This window comes from Gouania willdenowi, chromosome 22 (genome assembly GCF_900634775.1).
Source record: "Gouania willdenowi chromosome 22, fGouWil2.1, whole genome shotgun sequence".
Lineage (NCBI taxonomy): Eukaryota > Metazoa > Chordata > Actinopteri > Blenniiformes > Gobiesocidae > Gouania > Gouania willdenowi.
This window is the reverse complement of record NC_041065.1, coordinates 22,330,986-22,347,356: the sequence shown is the minus strand read 5'-3', so window position 1 is coordinate 22,347,356 and position 16,371 is coordinate 22,330,986. Positions and strand designations below refer to the sequence as shown.

The window sequence follows — 16,371 nt, the reverse complement described above, 5'->3', positions numbered from 1 at the left end:
CTATTTTATTCTGGTTTGTTTATGGCGTTCCCCGACATATGTGATCACTCCGTGAGACATTACATTTCGACAGTATTTGGGTGTTTTTGCAGAAAGCTTGCAACATCAACAAAAGCCATTGTTTTGGCACAACTTTTCATCTGTGAAAACACCAGAGAGGTGTTTGGAAGTCACTTTGGCAGAGTGCGCTTGTGAACAACTTTTGGATGAAATACAGCTTTAAAAATATGAACTCATGCTGGCTTTGTTTAGCTCTTAACCGTGTGTGATTTTGTGCCTAGCTGTCGTGTCTGTTGAATTGATGTCTTTATTTCGACTATGTAAAATGATAAAAGAACAACAGTTTAGAAAATAAAAAATGATGACAGCAGAATCAGACCATTGATATGATCTACAAACACGAAAACTTCTCAACTTACATGTGGGAAAATGAGTAGGAATATTCAATCATCCCCCTTTAATCGCTACAATTTTGCATTTTTTAAGTACAAATAATACAAATAACTACCCATATATCATTAAACAATCTACATATTCACAAATAGTCCATAGTTAACCATCAAAACAGAAAATACAACAACAAAAAACAACACAAAATTATTTTACCTGTTTTTAAACTGAATTGTATTTCATTCTGTTCCATAATTTGTTGTTCAAACACTCAAAACCTTTAAATTTAACTTTCTCCTTAATTTGTAACCCCCCTTTTCCAAGAACAAGTTTTAGATGTTTTCTGGCAGTAGATAATTTCTTGCACCGTATGAAATCTGTGCAGTTTTGAATTCCACAAGGTCACCGAATTTTAAAATTTTAGACTGTGGGAATAAGGAATTTGTATGTTCTCGAGAACCAACATTATGAATTATTCTGATGCTTCTTTCCTGTAGTATGAATGTAAAAATAAAAAATTGCATAGCCATGGAAGCCATGCACACATGCAGACTCGTGGTTCGGTACCTGAATAAATACCTCTTTTCTTCACACACCTGCAACGACGTGAGGAGGCCCGTCATCGTCCCATTTGCAACCAAGAACCAATCCATCTGCCAGGCCAGTGGGGAATGTTAGAAACTCTGACGTACCGTATGACATTCAGAAAAAAAACTTCACAAACTCAGATCAGGTCAAATCAGCTGAAGGATGTTCGGCCTTCAGGTCACAGACTGACCCACAGCATCACCAGCCACTCAATAAGAACATTTCAAATATTACCAAATTGAATTTATCAAATTTTAAACATACAGTATAATACCTTGTGTGACTACAGAGTCAGCAATGGCTTATATGCACTCAATGATATTTAGTCATAAACAGTAACCTGTTGTCACACATAACGGGGTCCCAGACAACTGAGAGCACCTGGAAACCTCTTAAGTTTTTGTTTAAAAAAACTTTGAAAACTCTTGACGAGAAGCAGGTGGTTTGCTGACACATTGATTAATAAGTAACGTCCTAATTCAAATCAATAAATACATGAAATGAATGAAATAACGCACTGCTCTCTTTCCTCCGTCTCAGACCTGGATTTCAGGTTTGGTGGAGAAAAAGAATGAAGAGATGTAGAAACGTCTGTATGGTTTCCTACCTGTGTGCTTGTCTGGTATGAAACAGCAATGCTTCTGCAGTAAGCCTGGCAACACCTTCCAGAAAAATAAATGACAACAAAAAAAGAAAGAAGAGGGTGGGTGAGGGGAGGGGTGGGTTGTTAATATCACGGTGCTTAAAGCAGAAAAAACAAACCAAAGCTCAAAGTGAAAGCACTGAGCCGTGCTGAGACGCTAGACGGATGGAAACAGCAGACAATAGCTATAGTTTCTAACATGATTTGGATCAAATGGAGCTATTCCCACTTAAACTTTCATCTCAGCCTGTTTTCGGCACAGAAATCAAACAGCAGAACAACAAAAGACAGTGATGGGCTTTCCTTTGCATCTCCAACTGAATCCCCCCCCAAAAAAACTTGTTAAAGGAAATAGAAATAGGACACACTAACAATCAGACGATAACAGGAGATGGCAATGTACGCCGGCTGGAGGATAGTGTATGGTCAAATCCTCAGGCCAGTTGCTGTTGTTGTTGGAGCTTTCTTTTGCCGACTCAGCGGCAGAAAATACAATAGCCAATTACAGCATGACTCACAAAGCTAAGGTCAAACTGATCGATATAATATGTGCTCACTGCACTGAAAAAGTCTGTGTTGGGATTAGGGATTTCTCTAGCAAACCGACAATGAAAACAAAGGATGCTTTGTTTTCACCTCTTTACATAATTTCCTCTCATTACTTAATCAGGGTTCCTTCAGCTCCAGTCAAATTAAATTCAAGACTTTTTCAGATTGTTTTTTTTGCCATTTGAAATTAAATTTAAGACCAACTTCACAGCTAACACAACTGGGGCGGAAAAAACTCCCACATCAATTACATAGGGTTAGGGTACAAATTTTTCCAGTGTCTAGTGCAGACGTGTGACCGGCGGCCCCCAAAGTAAAAACAGAAAAATACACAAAATGATGGTAAAATACACAAAAAACTGACTAAAATAATCAAAATCACTCCAAGAACACACAAGATGATGACAAAAATAGCCAGGAATCTATAAAACAACAACGAAAATACAAAAAATAAAAACCATTAAAAAAAATCTTCCTTGGACAGGCATTTTTTGTTGAATTTACAGTTCCCCATGTTGTTGAAAGTTGCTACAATCCCGTTACAAATCACATCACTGTTTTGTAGTTGGTTCCACTGTCGTACTTAAAATACTCGACATTAATTTCAGTCATTTTAATGACAATAAAATGCATTATTTTTGGATTCATGAATTTAATACCTTTCAAGACTTTTTAAGGATCCGTGGGAACCCTGTTTATGATAATATTGACTTTGATATGCAGGATTTCTAAACAGAGAGAGATAAGTGGAGGCTTTTCTGTGAGAATGCATCTGTCCAATGAGACTATTGTGCTAAGAATGACCTGAGATAACCACACCTGCTCTTAATTCTCTTCGCTTTCCCTCCTGTGATAGTGTTAACATTCCTTTACACGTGCACTCGCAGGCTATCTCTGGCTCTCCAGTCTCAGAGAGATACTTTATTTCCCTCTGGGACGGAGCGAGAAAGATCAGATTAGCATGAGGCTCTTTAATTAAAGGGCCGAGCGTATAGGAAGGTGCTTCTCAAAAGACGAGCAAACACTAGATTGTAAAAAAAATAGAAATGAACAGTAAAGGAGTCGAGGACTTATTAGGCCAATGTCATTCCTTCATTGTTAATAATTAAAAAAGTGGCCTTTATGAGCAATGGAAAGGTGATTTTGGAATAATAGAACTCAAAAGTAACTCTCCAAAATGTAAAATGACTTCAGGAGTATCTTTAAATAGCTACTTCAGAACTCTTTACAAAAAAATCTGCAAATGTAAAAGATTGGAATATACTTTCTCTTCTCTTTCCTCTTGTTTCAGCTCAATGATCATTACAAGTTGTGGAGCAAAAGTGTCCCATTGCATCCATCACTTATTATTAGGGGCTGGGCAGCCTGGAACCTATTGTTAACCTGCATGTTTTTCTTCTTCTTTCCAGGAAATCCTCCTTCCCATGATGCGAGAACAATCGCCACATTTTACAAAAAGATCCCGTCCCATGCCAGATTGCCTCAGCTGCAAAAACAGAGCAATAGTCCTAAAGATGGCACTACAGAAAGCCTCGAAAGCAGTGGATCTCACACATTTCACACTCCCGTACCCCTTCAGACATTTAACCTGAAGCCATGTACCCCCTACTCCTGCACACTTAAAAACATAATAATGTAACGTAGCCCTACATCACAAATCTGGCCCTTTAGACCATCAAATTCAGCCTGCGGGAGAAAGTTAAAAAGACAGAAAAAAACATTATTGTCTCGATCACCAAATAATTCAGTTGTAGATAAATCAGTTCAGATAACTGATATCTAAATACACAAATTCAATGTATAATCCACAATATTTGGAGAATCGCAATTTTTCCATGCTATTTTCCCATGACTGCAGTCATTTTCAATTTAGAATTGTTGAAAGAAGTCAATTTTCATGCAATTATTGAACATAATTTCCACAAATTAAATAAAAATTGGTCTCAAAATTGATGAAATTTGAAAGAGAAAATCCTGCAGGGACTGATTTGTCACTTATTGCTTGGACATTGTTGGCGCCTTACATACTATACACGACATATGAATCATACATAAAGTATAAACTTAGGTACATTATTCATTGTTTTTTCATTTCTATTCATGTACCCCCTATGACAATTTGAGTACCCCACTTTGGGAACCCAGGCTCTAAAGTTCATATTTTTTGAAAATTCACAAAAAATAAACTGTATGTGCTATAGATTTGCAACTGTCACCAAAATGTAACCCCGACACTTCATAAACCTTTGCACATTTAAACCTATTAAAAATTATGAAGTCCATTACTCTGTTTTGGTATTTTATTTTTTTAAATTAAAATTAAACTGGGCTTTAAGCCTTTATTCGTCATGTATATATGTTGTTACACATATATATTGAAATTTGTCCTCCAATTTAACCATCCCTGGGGAGCAGTCGGCAGTTTTACAAAAACTACTAAAACTACTAAAAAAATGATTAAACCTAACTCCTCCCACAGTTGCTCAATTGACACCAAACTTGCTACAGCACATCTTCAGAATGACCGAATGACAAACCCACACGGGTTTTTAATTTATCATACATTGAGCCTACAGTGCATTAAAATGTTTTACTGTAAACAGTTGTGTAAACATTTTGCTAGAATACATTTTGAATGGTCATAAAAACTTTTGCATTGTCGTCTTAAAAATATTGCACTTCTTGTAGTGTTGACCTTTGACAGCATGTGTAGATAAGGTAAAAAAAAAATTTAAAAAAAAACTTTTGGAGAATTTCATATTAAAAAAAAAAAATCTTGTTTTTTTTTTTAAAATACATTTTAAAAACAAATAAAGCATCGCTTTTTTACTTATGGAGCCAATAAATCATTGTTAAAAAAAATAATAATAATAATAATAATTACCCAAGATCTACATGCTGTCTAGGTGCAATATGTCTATTATCAGATTCTTGTTTTAATAACTGAATATTTGACAGCCATTTGAAAGCTGCCTTTACATCTGTTTTGCCAAAAATAGCCTAACTTTGCTGAGAGCGTGTGTTTAAGTGTGTGTGTACACAGCAGATAACTCATTCTTTTTCATGCAGTGTCTCCTAGACTTTAACAAAAAGAAACATTCATGATCTCTAATAACATTGTCCTTACTTGTTTGTAAAATATGCACATGCACAACTTTGTTCTGTGACAAACAAGTCAAGTCTCTCATGGATTCTTTTTTATTTACCAGCTGCTGCTGACACATCTGGGCTGACATTGCCTTGTCCGAAAGAGTTAAAGATGCTCATCCACCCACTGAGATGCAGTCAGTCAGCTTGGCAGTACAAAACTAACACAAGGTGGGTGAGTTGTGTGTGTTTGTGAATGTTGGTGCATGTGTGTGTGTGTGTGTGTGTGTGTGTGTGTGTGTTGGGGAGAATATAAACCCTTATATAACATAATTTAAAAGGTTTTTCAAAGAAATAAGGGCTCCAACCCTCTACCTCTAATTCATACAGTATGTATACAAACACTGATAGATTTATTTGACTATAAAAATCTGCACATTCTGATATATATATTTCCCTTGTCATTATTTAACAAATCCGTCTCTTCAAAAATGGCTAAATAAAAATAAACTGCTTGAACACACACCATCTGCTTTCCTCACGGACTACAAAATGACATCAAGCCTGTCTTCTCCCTGCTCATTTTTTCAAAAGTGCACAATATTTATGGTCAAAGAAGAATGAGGCAATGAATTACCTTCTTCAGAGCAGACATGCTATGTGGATCCTCCTGCTCCTGATGCGACCCGTTCACATGCTGAGGTCCCGGGTTAAGTTTGATTGGCGGGGAGATTGAAAGTCAGCCCGGTGCTGATGTAGAACCATGGGGTGTCTCTGACTCTGCTTGGTTTCCCCCATCACACCTTCACCCGCTCCTCCAGCTGCCCCTGAACGCACCACAGCGCTGCACTTACACGAGCCAGACGCACGGGGCGCTCTACTATATATAGACTAAGATTCACATTGACACGACATTCAATTGACAATAAATACATTAGAAAAATATAAAAAGTATAATGAAAAAAGGCAGCATGAAAGACAGTGACACCTAAAACAGGTAAAACCAAAAAATAATTAAGAATGATTTGTATTTAATTATTTTAACAGATTGGAGGCAAAAATCGAAGATTGATTTCAAATTGATTTAACTTTTTTTTTTTTTTTTTTTTTACCAAATCAACTTAGGCTACTTGAGAAAAAAATTTAACTGAAAGGTTATATCCTAAATTAATATGAAAAAAATAAAACAATGGTTCCCTTTAGAATTATTCTGCCAGCAGTATTCCAAAATAAATTTATCAAAAACGTATAAAAAATACAGCTTTATTCTATTTTAAACCAACGGGTTACATATACAAAATCTTATGTTCTCTCAAAAAGCCTATATATATATATATATGTATATATATATATATATATATAGTGTATGTATAGTTACACCTAATATACACAACTATTGCAATATTTTTGTAAATTGTTGACTTAAGAGTGTAATAGTTAATATTTTTAATATTGTCAAAATGAATAAAAACGATTAAATGTGAGTGTCCAACAATGTATTTATTTTTCATTTTTATGACCTTTTACAAAAGTAAACTTTTAATCTCTCACACAAACCTCTGTTTAATTTGAACGCAGGTTGGCGCTGTGGGACCAATGACTAGCTGGTGATGTCCTAGCTAGCATTAGCCCTAGCTTAGCATTGGCTAAGCCGTAGCTTTAGTTGAAGGCTAGTAAACACAGAATTATAGACGTAGCTAAATGTTTATGTGAGTAGTAGTTTTATCTCTCTACCTCTATCATTGTAAGATATTTGTCTGTCTCGGTTATGTGTTTAAACTCTTGATACATGCTCACTGTTTTAAATGTTACATGGTATTTAGCCTGTGAATTAGCTCCCCTAACTCTGCCACCACCTCAGTCAGTGTTTTTTCGGCTTCTGGTTTGTGGATTATTATGAACATATGGCACGAAGGAAGGACGGTGAGTAGCCTCAATCAATGTTGCTTATGGATGTTAATAATCTCACCGAAAAAATAGATGATCGATGTTTTCCATACGTAGCTAGCATGCTAACGCATGTAGCCGGTTAAATATCGCGTGAAGTGGGTTGGGAGCTTCATTGTAAACAAACACACGTGTTTAACTTTTAAGTGGAGATAATTTTGCTAAATAATCACATTGCAATATTCACATATTTACACTTTACCACGACCAGTTGGCATCCATAACTGTTTTTTTGTGCTAAAGATAAGTAGCTGCTTTCACTAATATTTTGGTTAATAATAAGTTGTTTTACTCATTGATGACAGAATAAGAACTTTTCTATTTCCATTACCTTGACTCACTTTCTTTCATGTTAAGTAGGTTATTATAGACCATGTTTTAAAGCCTAAATGCAGCCAACTAGTTGTCATTTATTTGATGCATTCCAATATCTTCTCTTTGGCTTTAAAATAACAGATTTATCTTTGTTTTTGTGTCATTCAGTTTTTCACTCAAAAGTCCTGCAAAAGCTTTACCCTCCACCTCCCAAAGAGGAAACATCTCACATCCCTCAGTGCTTCACGGACAGTTCTACTAAAAAGACTCATGAGAAGAGAAAAGGTATTGGCGACACACAGTAAATACAGCACAAAGCTAATTTTACTCCTTACTTATGTTCATTTCTCTGTCCAGTGAAACAACAGAGCGGAGCCAATCAGAGCAGACGGATGTACACAGTTCTACCTCCACCTCCAGGCTTTGATTTACATTCACAGGAATCAGCTACACCTTTTGGAACACAAAGTAGAAACAGTGCAGAGGACCCAGTTGGTAAGATGGCCATTATCTATTTACATACCTTTGTACTGTAAATAATCTCATTTTGTGGCCATACCAGCCTGTCATTGCCTGATCTCATTAGATCTCAGAAGCGAATCAGGTCTGGGAATGGTTAATAGTTGGATGGTAGAATTCCAGGTGCCACAGTGGGTCACATCTGTCATTGTGTCCTTGGGCAAGGCACTTCACCCACATTGCCTAGTATGAATATAGTGTGTGAGTGAGTGTTGGTCGGAGGAGCCAATGATGCACTATGGCAGCCTCGCTTCCGTCAGTCTGCTCCAGGGCAGCTGTGGCTACAATAGTAGCTTACCACCACTAAGTGTGGAGTGAAATAATAATGCCTTAATTCTGTAAAGTGCTTTGAGTGTCTATGATAAAGTGCATTATTATTATTATTATTATTTATGGAATGCAAAAGGAATCAAATATTTTCCTTTTTTCTCCTTTTACTAGAAGAGTTCTGTAGGCGTGCTTGTTTTGAGCAAAATATAATAAATGTAACAACCAGTTAACCAATAGGTAGGGATGTCTCGTTGCAACTTTTTCATTTCCGATATGATATCGATATTGCAGCCTGGCGTATCGGCCGATTATATTGATCCGATATCAGCACAAATTATACATACTTTTATCACTTTTTTTTCCTCTCAATTTAATAAAAACATAATTATTACTTATTTTGTAGTGTGGAATGTTAGAAAAGGCTTGATCAAGTGAAAAACAATAGTCAGCAACAGCAGGTATGAGGAAAAACTGACCCCTTATTATTAACCAATTGGTTACATACATTTTAACCTTCAACATAATATCTACAGTATTCTACAACTGAATAAAATAAAGAAAAAAATGAATTGCAAAAAAAAAATTATGAATTGGAAATTTGAATTCGATATTCGTTTTCAGGCTGATATTGGACCAATATCCGATATCGAATCGGGACACCCATATTAGTAGGTCAGTAAATAAACCATTAAACCAAAAAAAGCTTCCAAATCTCCTCAACCTTTAAAGAACTTGTTGATAATTTCCTTAAACTAAGGAAAAAAGTTAAGTTGAGTCAGACTCGCTATTTGAGCAACCGATGCAAAACAATGAATGTTTTCTTACCCTTGATTGAGTCCATCATCTGGCACATTAGTGGGATCATTGCATATTAAATACCCACAAGCAGCTTGGACATTAAGGATTTATTGTTTTTCAATCAGAGGCCACGCTGCTTGATTCTGCTGATTACAATTCAATCAGTAGAACGTAGGCAGTGCTGATGAAAAGGGATCAATCGTTTCTATTTGATTGGTCTGTGGCAATGCTGCAAATGTCTTCCTCTGCATAATATGAAAACACACACAAGATTTATCCCCTTATTCAACATATGGATCATTAGCTCAACCTGACTTATCAAGTTGCTCTTCAGGCAATTGTTATTGGTATGGAATTCGTAGTTTCTACTCTATTTAACTCATTTATTATATTTTAATACAAGCAAACCACATAAGCATACAGTAGACGTGTTGGTGGATATTTTCTATAATGTGACAGTGTTTCTTTTTCAATGATTCTGATACTGTTGGAAAGCATTTGACACATTTGTAAAAAACAAAACAAAAAAACATTAGCATTACGGTTGGCAGCTGAGCTAAATGTGTGGGTTTGTGCAATAGAAAAATAATCAGATCCTCCATGCAAATTATTGAAAGATTTCTTTGCTGTTGACTCCTTTTGGGAGTCTAAAGAAATTAGAAATATTTGCATTTTAGTCACGAAAGCAAAGACATTGGCGTAGGTTGTAGCAGCTAAGCTAAAAACAAGGAGAAATATAGCTAACCAAGATTGAAATCCTTTGCAAACCTTTTAAAGAGAGCCAAAGAAAAATGAAATTTATTTTGAAGGTGGTTTGTCACATCTTGTGGTTCAGAAATAGAGATGGTGGTGATTGTTTTTGCAGTTTGGTAGCAAAATATGTTCTCGCGTTAAGCCGTAGTGTATGTTTTTTAAAACATATATTTATCCTTCTCTTGTCCAAATGCTGAGGCGGCGGGCGGAATCTGTATACTACTTTCTTTCTGGCCTCCTTCTACTCTTAAACATGTTTATAAATGATTCCTTACCCCATTTAGCACCGAAAGAATATCTGCAATATTATGTGAATATCTGTGAAAGTCACGTTTTTCTATTAGCTCTGTCTGCTAGCGCATAGCATCACTTCTTCGCTGCTAGAATATCTGCATGCCAACCGACCACTGGGTTACCAGCGCCCTCTGCTGGTCCAAACAAATATCTGACGTAAATACAGTGAAATGACTGTTTTTTTTTTTTTTTAAAGTCCCAATTGTTAAGGCACAAAATACATTTTCAGTTGCACTTTATCGCACGGTGAAATATTGCGATATATTGCCAAATCGATTGTTTTTTCCTTAGTGTTAACTGAATATTTCAAACCAAAGTCCCAGCTGCTGTTAAGCCAGAAATTCTGCCTTTGACAAAAAAGAAAAAAAAAAAAGAGACAGATTGTTTACCCTTGTGTTCTGCAGAGGACATTGTTTATGAGGCCACTGAAGATGCACATGATGAGGAAGAGGATGAAGAGCAAATAGGAAGGAAGAGGAAAAGAAGGAAGAGAAAAGCAGCCAACCACCCACACTCTGAGAAGGACACACCCCTTTCTACAGTTCACGGCCAGACGGCCGGGGTTGAGGGAGGAGAGTCCTTAATCAGCAAAAACAAAAAGAGAAAGCTGAAGAAAAAACGGCACAAAGAGAAGCTTCTGTCCATGGGTTTGATGCCCCGGGCTAATGCGCTGGAGTTCACCTACCAGAAGGATGTTCAGGGCCACGAAGAGCAGGTGGAGGAAGAGCAGGAGGAGGATGGGAAAAGTGCTGCTGAAGTGACAGACTTCCTGAGAAGAACGCTGGAAATGTGTAAATCCGATTGTGAGTATGATTTATTCAATATCAGAGTAGTAGTAATGGCCAAGATTTTTCTATTTTCAGGGACACGTCAGTCATTATTACATGTCCCATATTGTATATAATAAAAAAAGAGCACCACCCCAAATTTGTTTTACAATGTTTCATAATTATTTATTTTGTAAACACCCCAAATGTAGAACACATTTGATTAAAATTAATGCAGAGAGTTTGCGTAACTGAATAAAAACTTCAATAGGAGCTGTTCACAAAAGCATTAAAGCAGCCCTACTTGTAAAATAATCAAATATAAGAAAGTTATTTTAATGTAATGTGAAGGTGGTCATAAATACAAATATGAAATTGTACAGTTAGAACTGGCCTCTTTTACAGAACAAAAACTTAACATGGAGCTTAATGGAAATAGTATAGACACTGAGACACCCACATCCAATGTAGATATAGTATTATTTGGAAAGAGTGTTAAAGGGATCCTCCACTGTTTTTACAAGTTTGGCCTAAAATTTTTGAAATGTACTTATTAGAAGATATATGCCTAACAAAACACATTGTTATCCACCATTTTAATTTAATTTCCTTTTCAAAATGGGACTACTTTACAGTCTGTTACCCCATCTTGAAATCATGTGATTGATGATGTCACACTTCCCCACTGCCTGTAAACATCTCATTGTTTTCTATTGGAGTGAAGCATTCAGCCTGCTTTTTAGATTATTTAGCAGCTTTTTGGGTCAAAATGTCAACTTTTCTCATTTGGTTGTAGTCCCATTTTTAAAAGACAATTGAATAATTATGGTAGGCATATATCTTCTAATAAGTACATTTCAAAAATTTTAGGCCAAACTTGTAAAAACAGTGTATAATCCCTTTAAGAAGTTTTATGACTTTAAATCTAAATTTTAAATGAGGATGTGTTTCCTATTTAAATCCAGTCTTCCTCTTGTTTTCCTGCTGCATGAAGCCAAGGCCTCCCACCTGTCTGCACCTTTGGATGACCTTCTGCAAAGCATCGTCAGCAGATCTCGACCCGAGCGTGTCCTCGGCCTGCTGCACAGCCTCAAGGCTTTTGTTCAAGGCAATGAAAGAGACAAATTAGAAGAAGCGCTAAAAGAACTCCACAACAATTGTGATTTGTCTGCAGGTCAGTCAAAACATTAACACTTCCTGTGAATCAGTGTACCCTTTGTTCTTTGGTTATACCTTTTTAAAACCAAATGAACGTAACAAAACCGGTGTGGTTATTTTGTTTTACTGACTTAAAACAGAAATACAGCACTAGTATATATATATATATATATATACACACACACAGTATTTATCATTTATATTATTGTTTCTGCTTTGTTTTTTGTTCCTTGTTTGTTTTTCACACCAACTACTAAGTTCAGTTCCTTGTATTGTTTTTAACTGTAAAACCTTTTCTGATTATTATTCTGATTCTGATCATCATAAACCAGAAAAGCAGTGTTTTTCTGTTATAAATTACAAAATCTTGTTCTGTTTGTGAGATATTTGGATATTTACGGAGAAATTACAGTGAGGGCACGTCACATTCAGGACGGTCAAAATAGTATCCAAATAAACAGGTGGCTGACTATTGACCTGAGGCTGGTGTGCGGAACAATAGATGTTAGAACTTCTACGATTTGACATTTTTGCAAAAACAATTACACAGCTTTTTTGAGGGCAGTAAAAATATTTAGAATACCACCAGCCACTACCAGCAGCCGTCAACATACACGGAAGGAGCACCAGTAGATTCATTACACTACCTCTGGTTCCTTTAATACCATATCATGTGTATGCTTTTTGTAACATCCTTTTTTTGTTTTGATTTATTTATGTATTAATAACCAGTTCATCAGTAATGTGAACTGGTTACTTGTTATGCGTCCCCACCTCCTGTATGTGGGTCCTCTCTGTGTGGTGAGCTTAAAACATGAAGCTCTTGTCCTTGTTTCCTATAAATATCCAAATATCACACAAAGAGAGCAAGATTTAATTTTAAAACAGAAAAATGCTACTTGTCTGGTTTTTGATTTTTTCCATAATTCTGTTTCGGTTTTAAGTCGGTAAAAACCACAGTTTGTTATTTTGATTTGCTTTTAAAACGGAATTACCAAAGAATGAAGGGTGCACAGATTCCTGTGGTATTTTTTTATTTCAATTAGCCAGACAGGCAGGAGGAGAGTGTGCATGTGATACTCAGTCATGCCCTGCATTGATCCTACATGTTCATACTTGTCTCTCTATGTTCTTACCTGCATCTTTTTCTCAATTCTTTATTATTAACTTGTGCAAACCTGCTTCCACTTGCCTCGACCTGCGTTAACCTGCTCTTAACTTGCCACTACTGCAACTAGTTTTGTCCTCTTTCCACCAAGACTTGAATAACATGTTTCAACTTGTCCATCTGAACGCGTCTACGTAGTCCCCCCCCCAGTCCCCAGATGCAGCTCACAAATCAAGTGTGTGTCTGTGCATCGACTGCATAATAGGATCAGCAGGGACTTTGGTGCTGTCACGCACACAGGCAGATGAGTGTCACGGTGAGGGAGAGAAGCCAGGGAATCCAGGCCACAAATCGACATTTAATGTGCAAAAAAAAAAAAAAAAAAGTTTGCACTCTCTCCTCCACAGAGCTGGCTTCAGATGGCCTGCCCGCCTCATGCACCTGCTCCACCTCACTCCTCCTGCTCTGTGTTTCAAACATAGCTGTAATAAAAAGCAATAGGCTTTGTGATTGTCATCAGAAGTCTGTGTGCCATAGCTAAAATTCATAAAAGATAGAGTTGATAGTTTTACCATCGGTTGCTCAGTCTTTAATAAAAATCAAGTATTTGGCATCGTTGAGCAAAGGCCTCAGTTTGAGTTGATTACAGTTCTGGAAAACTGTTTTGCCAATGAATTAACTGCAGTTAAATCGGTTCTCTTTAAACCCTCATTAAACTACTAAAAATAAAGGAAAGATTTCAACACAGGTGTTTATAAGAAACAATATCAAACTTGTGAAAGACCAGTCAAATTCAGAATAGTTGTCAAATATTTGGATTCTGGTTTTTTTTTTTTAAATGTTTTTGGTTAGTTACACCTTTATACACAGGCTACTGCACAATCATTTATACCAGTGTTTCTCAAATGGAGGTACGTGTACCCCTATGGGGTACTTGAGAGAGAGAGAGCGAGAAAGAGCGTGTTAGTGAAAAATTAACAAACAAAAGCTCAAAATATGGTGTTTTATCAGGTTTTTAGTTAAAAATGATAAGTATGATAATGATGATGGAAATGATCTTGATTAGAACATGAACTAAAAATACAGTCTTGGTCACACACCAGGTGGGAGATGACCAGAAATGATTAAAAACTATGAAAATAAATCTATTCAGGAAGTACAAAATACAGTTAAATTGCATTTATTTATAGCTGTTTTTTCACAGTATTCTGAGCAAAATGTTATAGTCGGACAAAGGAGGTACTTAGATTCAGAAATAAGAGAAATGGGGTACTTGAGCCAAATAAGTGCATATACAGTAGAAGTAATGATTTCTATATACATCTAAATGTGTGCTGTGGTACCTGGTACTGAGTTCTTAATAATTACAATATCTACAAGAATTTGTAATTAAGTAGTGAGATTGTAATGGCTTGGAGATATTTTACACCACATTTAAACAAAGCCTGATTTGATTAAGATCTCGGAGATCAGGAATTCTTGGAAACCCCTTTAATTTTTAAATTGCTTTTTGGAGGGTACTGCCATTTAAAGTGACAAACACTGAATACCCTTGAGCTCCTCTCTTGGCTCAGCTGCTCCACTTTACTTAGCTCCTTGTCCATCATGAAAAACATGTGCTTCATTTCTGGGCGTTCAACACAATGACAGAACAATAGTTTACCTCAGGGGGAAGAGGTTTGTGTGTGTGGATGAACAAGCACATGCAGAACAGTTGGAGGTAGATTTGATTCATTGTGCTGACAATACAACGAGAACATGGCCTCTGTGGTGAAACACCGAGTGCTCCCGTGGTAGCGTAGCGTGTCGTCACTGACAACAGAAATGTTTCACTCATTCTCTTTTTGTTTCAGGGGAAACATCTGCAATCATTTCTCTCTTCCAGTACTGGATCACAGACATTCTCCCGCTGCCAGCAGATGAGAAGACACGGCTCTCCAGCACACACCACCACTGACTGTCAGTCACTGAGAAACAAAGGCACTGATGCAGGACTATTCCCTCAATGTCACGTCACTTACATTACATTTAATGGTTCTGACTTTACATGTGAATATTTAAATGGTATTAAACAGTTTCTATTTTTCTGTGAGCAGTCTTATGTCTAGGGCTGTAGTCAACCAAGGAAATGGTTGGTCGACCAAGACTATGGCGCACGTAGCGATTAGTCGACCAAAAAAAAAACCACAGAATGAATGTGCAGGTGCAGAGGAGGACGAGGAGAAAGAAAAAGAGACAAATATTTTTTTTTGGTGTTTTGTGGTGCTGATTTGCTTTTTAACACAAACCATTTGATATGAACCTTATTCAAGCTTTGACCAGAACCCGACAAAGCAAAAGTGAAACCTACAGGTCCGACAGTAGGTAATTATATCCGTGCCCGACCTGAAACCGACAATTAAAACCTGTTATACAAATGACATTTACATTTGTTTTAGTGATAAGCCTGCTTTTATTAATAAACAACTGTTAATGTCAACATCAGATCAGTGCACGGGGAAACAAATGCAAGTCATGCACAGGTGCGCAGTGCGCGATGCGGCGCTAGAGACAGCAGTGGATCTATTTACATGATCCACGTATCAAATATAAGGATAATCCCTGTTCTTGTGCAGAAAAAGGATTGATTCAATAGTGGATGCTTGTGCTTCCAGCCTGTCTTATTCGGTGCCTCTATGCTCCGATCAGTAACAGCGCAACACTTTTTTGTTTTTATTTTTTATTTTTTGCAGCCAGCACTCGCTTAAACAGCTGTTGCTGGACATAGAATCATGTTTAGGCATTAAAGAAATTATATTTGATATTTAATCCTTATCACCTATATAAGTGCATTGCATTCTTTTTAAAAAACGGTATTGAAACTGATAACATTGCTGGTCGACCAATGAAAATCTTGGTCGATCACTACGGTATCGACCAATTAGTCGACTAAACGACCAAAGTTGGCAGCCCTACTTATGTCATTTATTTGTTCTAATCTTTTCTACGTGCTTTATCCTGATTACTTACATAGTTCAGGAGCCTTTTCCAGTCAACAGGAGACTAAATACAAGTGAAGGAACCTTAATAGAACAACTAGCAAGACGTATCTGGGAAAATGTAGCTGTTGATTGCGCAGGCCAAGTCATTTAAATACGCTGTTTGTGTTTTGCAATATTAACACATTAGGCTGCAAAATAAGCAAT

At 36.6% G+C, this 16,371-nt stretch overlaps 2 protein-coding genes across 4 annotated transcripts in view; one reads left to right on the top strand and one right to left on the bottom strand.

Annotated features, from left to right (window-relative positions):
- The window catches only part of dlgap2a (discs, large (Drosophila) homolog-associated protein 2a), a 156,701-nt gene extending 148,753 nt beyond the window's left edge, over nucleotides 1–7,948 (bottom strand). For all 3 annotated transcript variants that reach the window (XM_028438949.1, XM_028438945.1, XM_028438950.1), the window contains exons 1-4: nucleotides 7,855–7,948; nucleotides 5,895–6,084; nucleotides 1,586–1,640; nucleotides 958–1,043 (exon numbers count right to left, since the gene is read on the bottom strand). The gene's annotated coding sequence lies outside the window, so the exon portion shown is untranslated. The remainder of the gene's footprint in view (nucleotides 1–957; nucleotides 1,044–1,585; nucleotides 1,641–5,894; nucleotides 6,085–7,854) is intronic.
- Nucleotides 6,839–15,273, top strand: erich1 (glutamate rich 1). The gene is made up of 6 exons (XM_028438954.1): nucleotides 6,839–7,180; nucleotides 7,688–7,804; nucleotides 7,877–8,014; nucleotides 10,558–10,956; nucleotides 11,915–12,094; nucleotides 15,040–15,273. Exons 1-6 carry the CDS (start codon nucleotides 7,162–7,164, stop codon nucleotides 15,141–15,143), a joined length of 957 nt encoding a protein of 318 aa, XP_028294755.1. The 5' UTR covers nucleotides 6,839–7,161; the 3' UTR covers nucleotides 15,144–15,273.
- The last annotated feature ends 1,098 nt before the right edge of the window (nucleotides 15,274–16,371 follow it).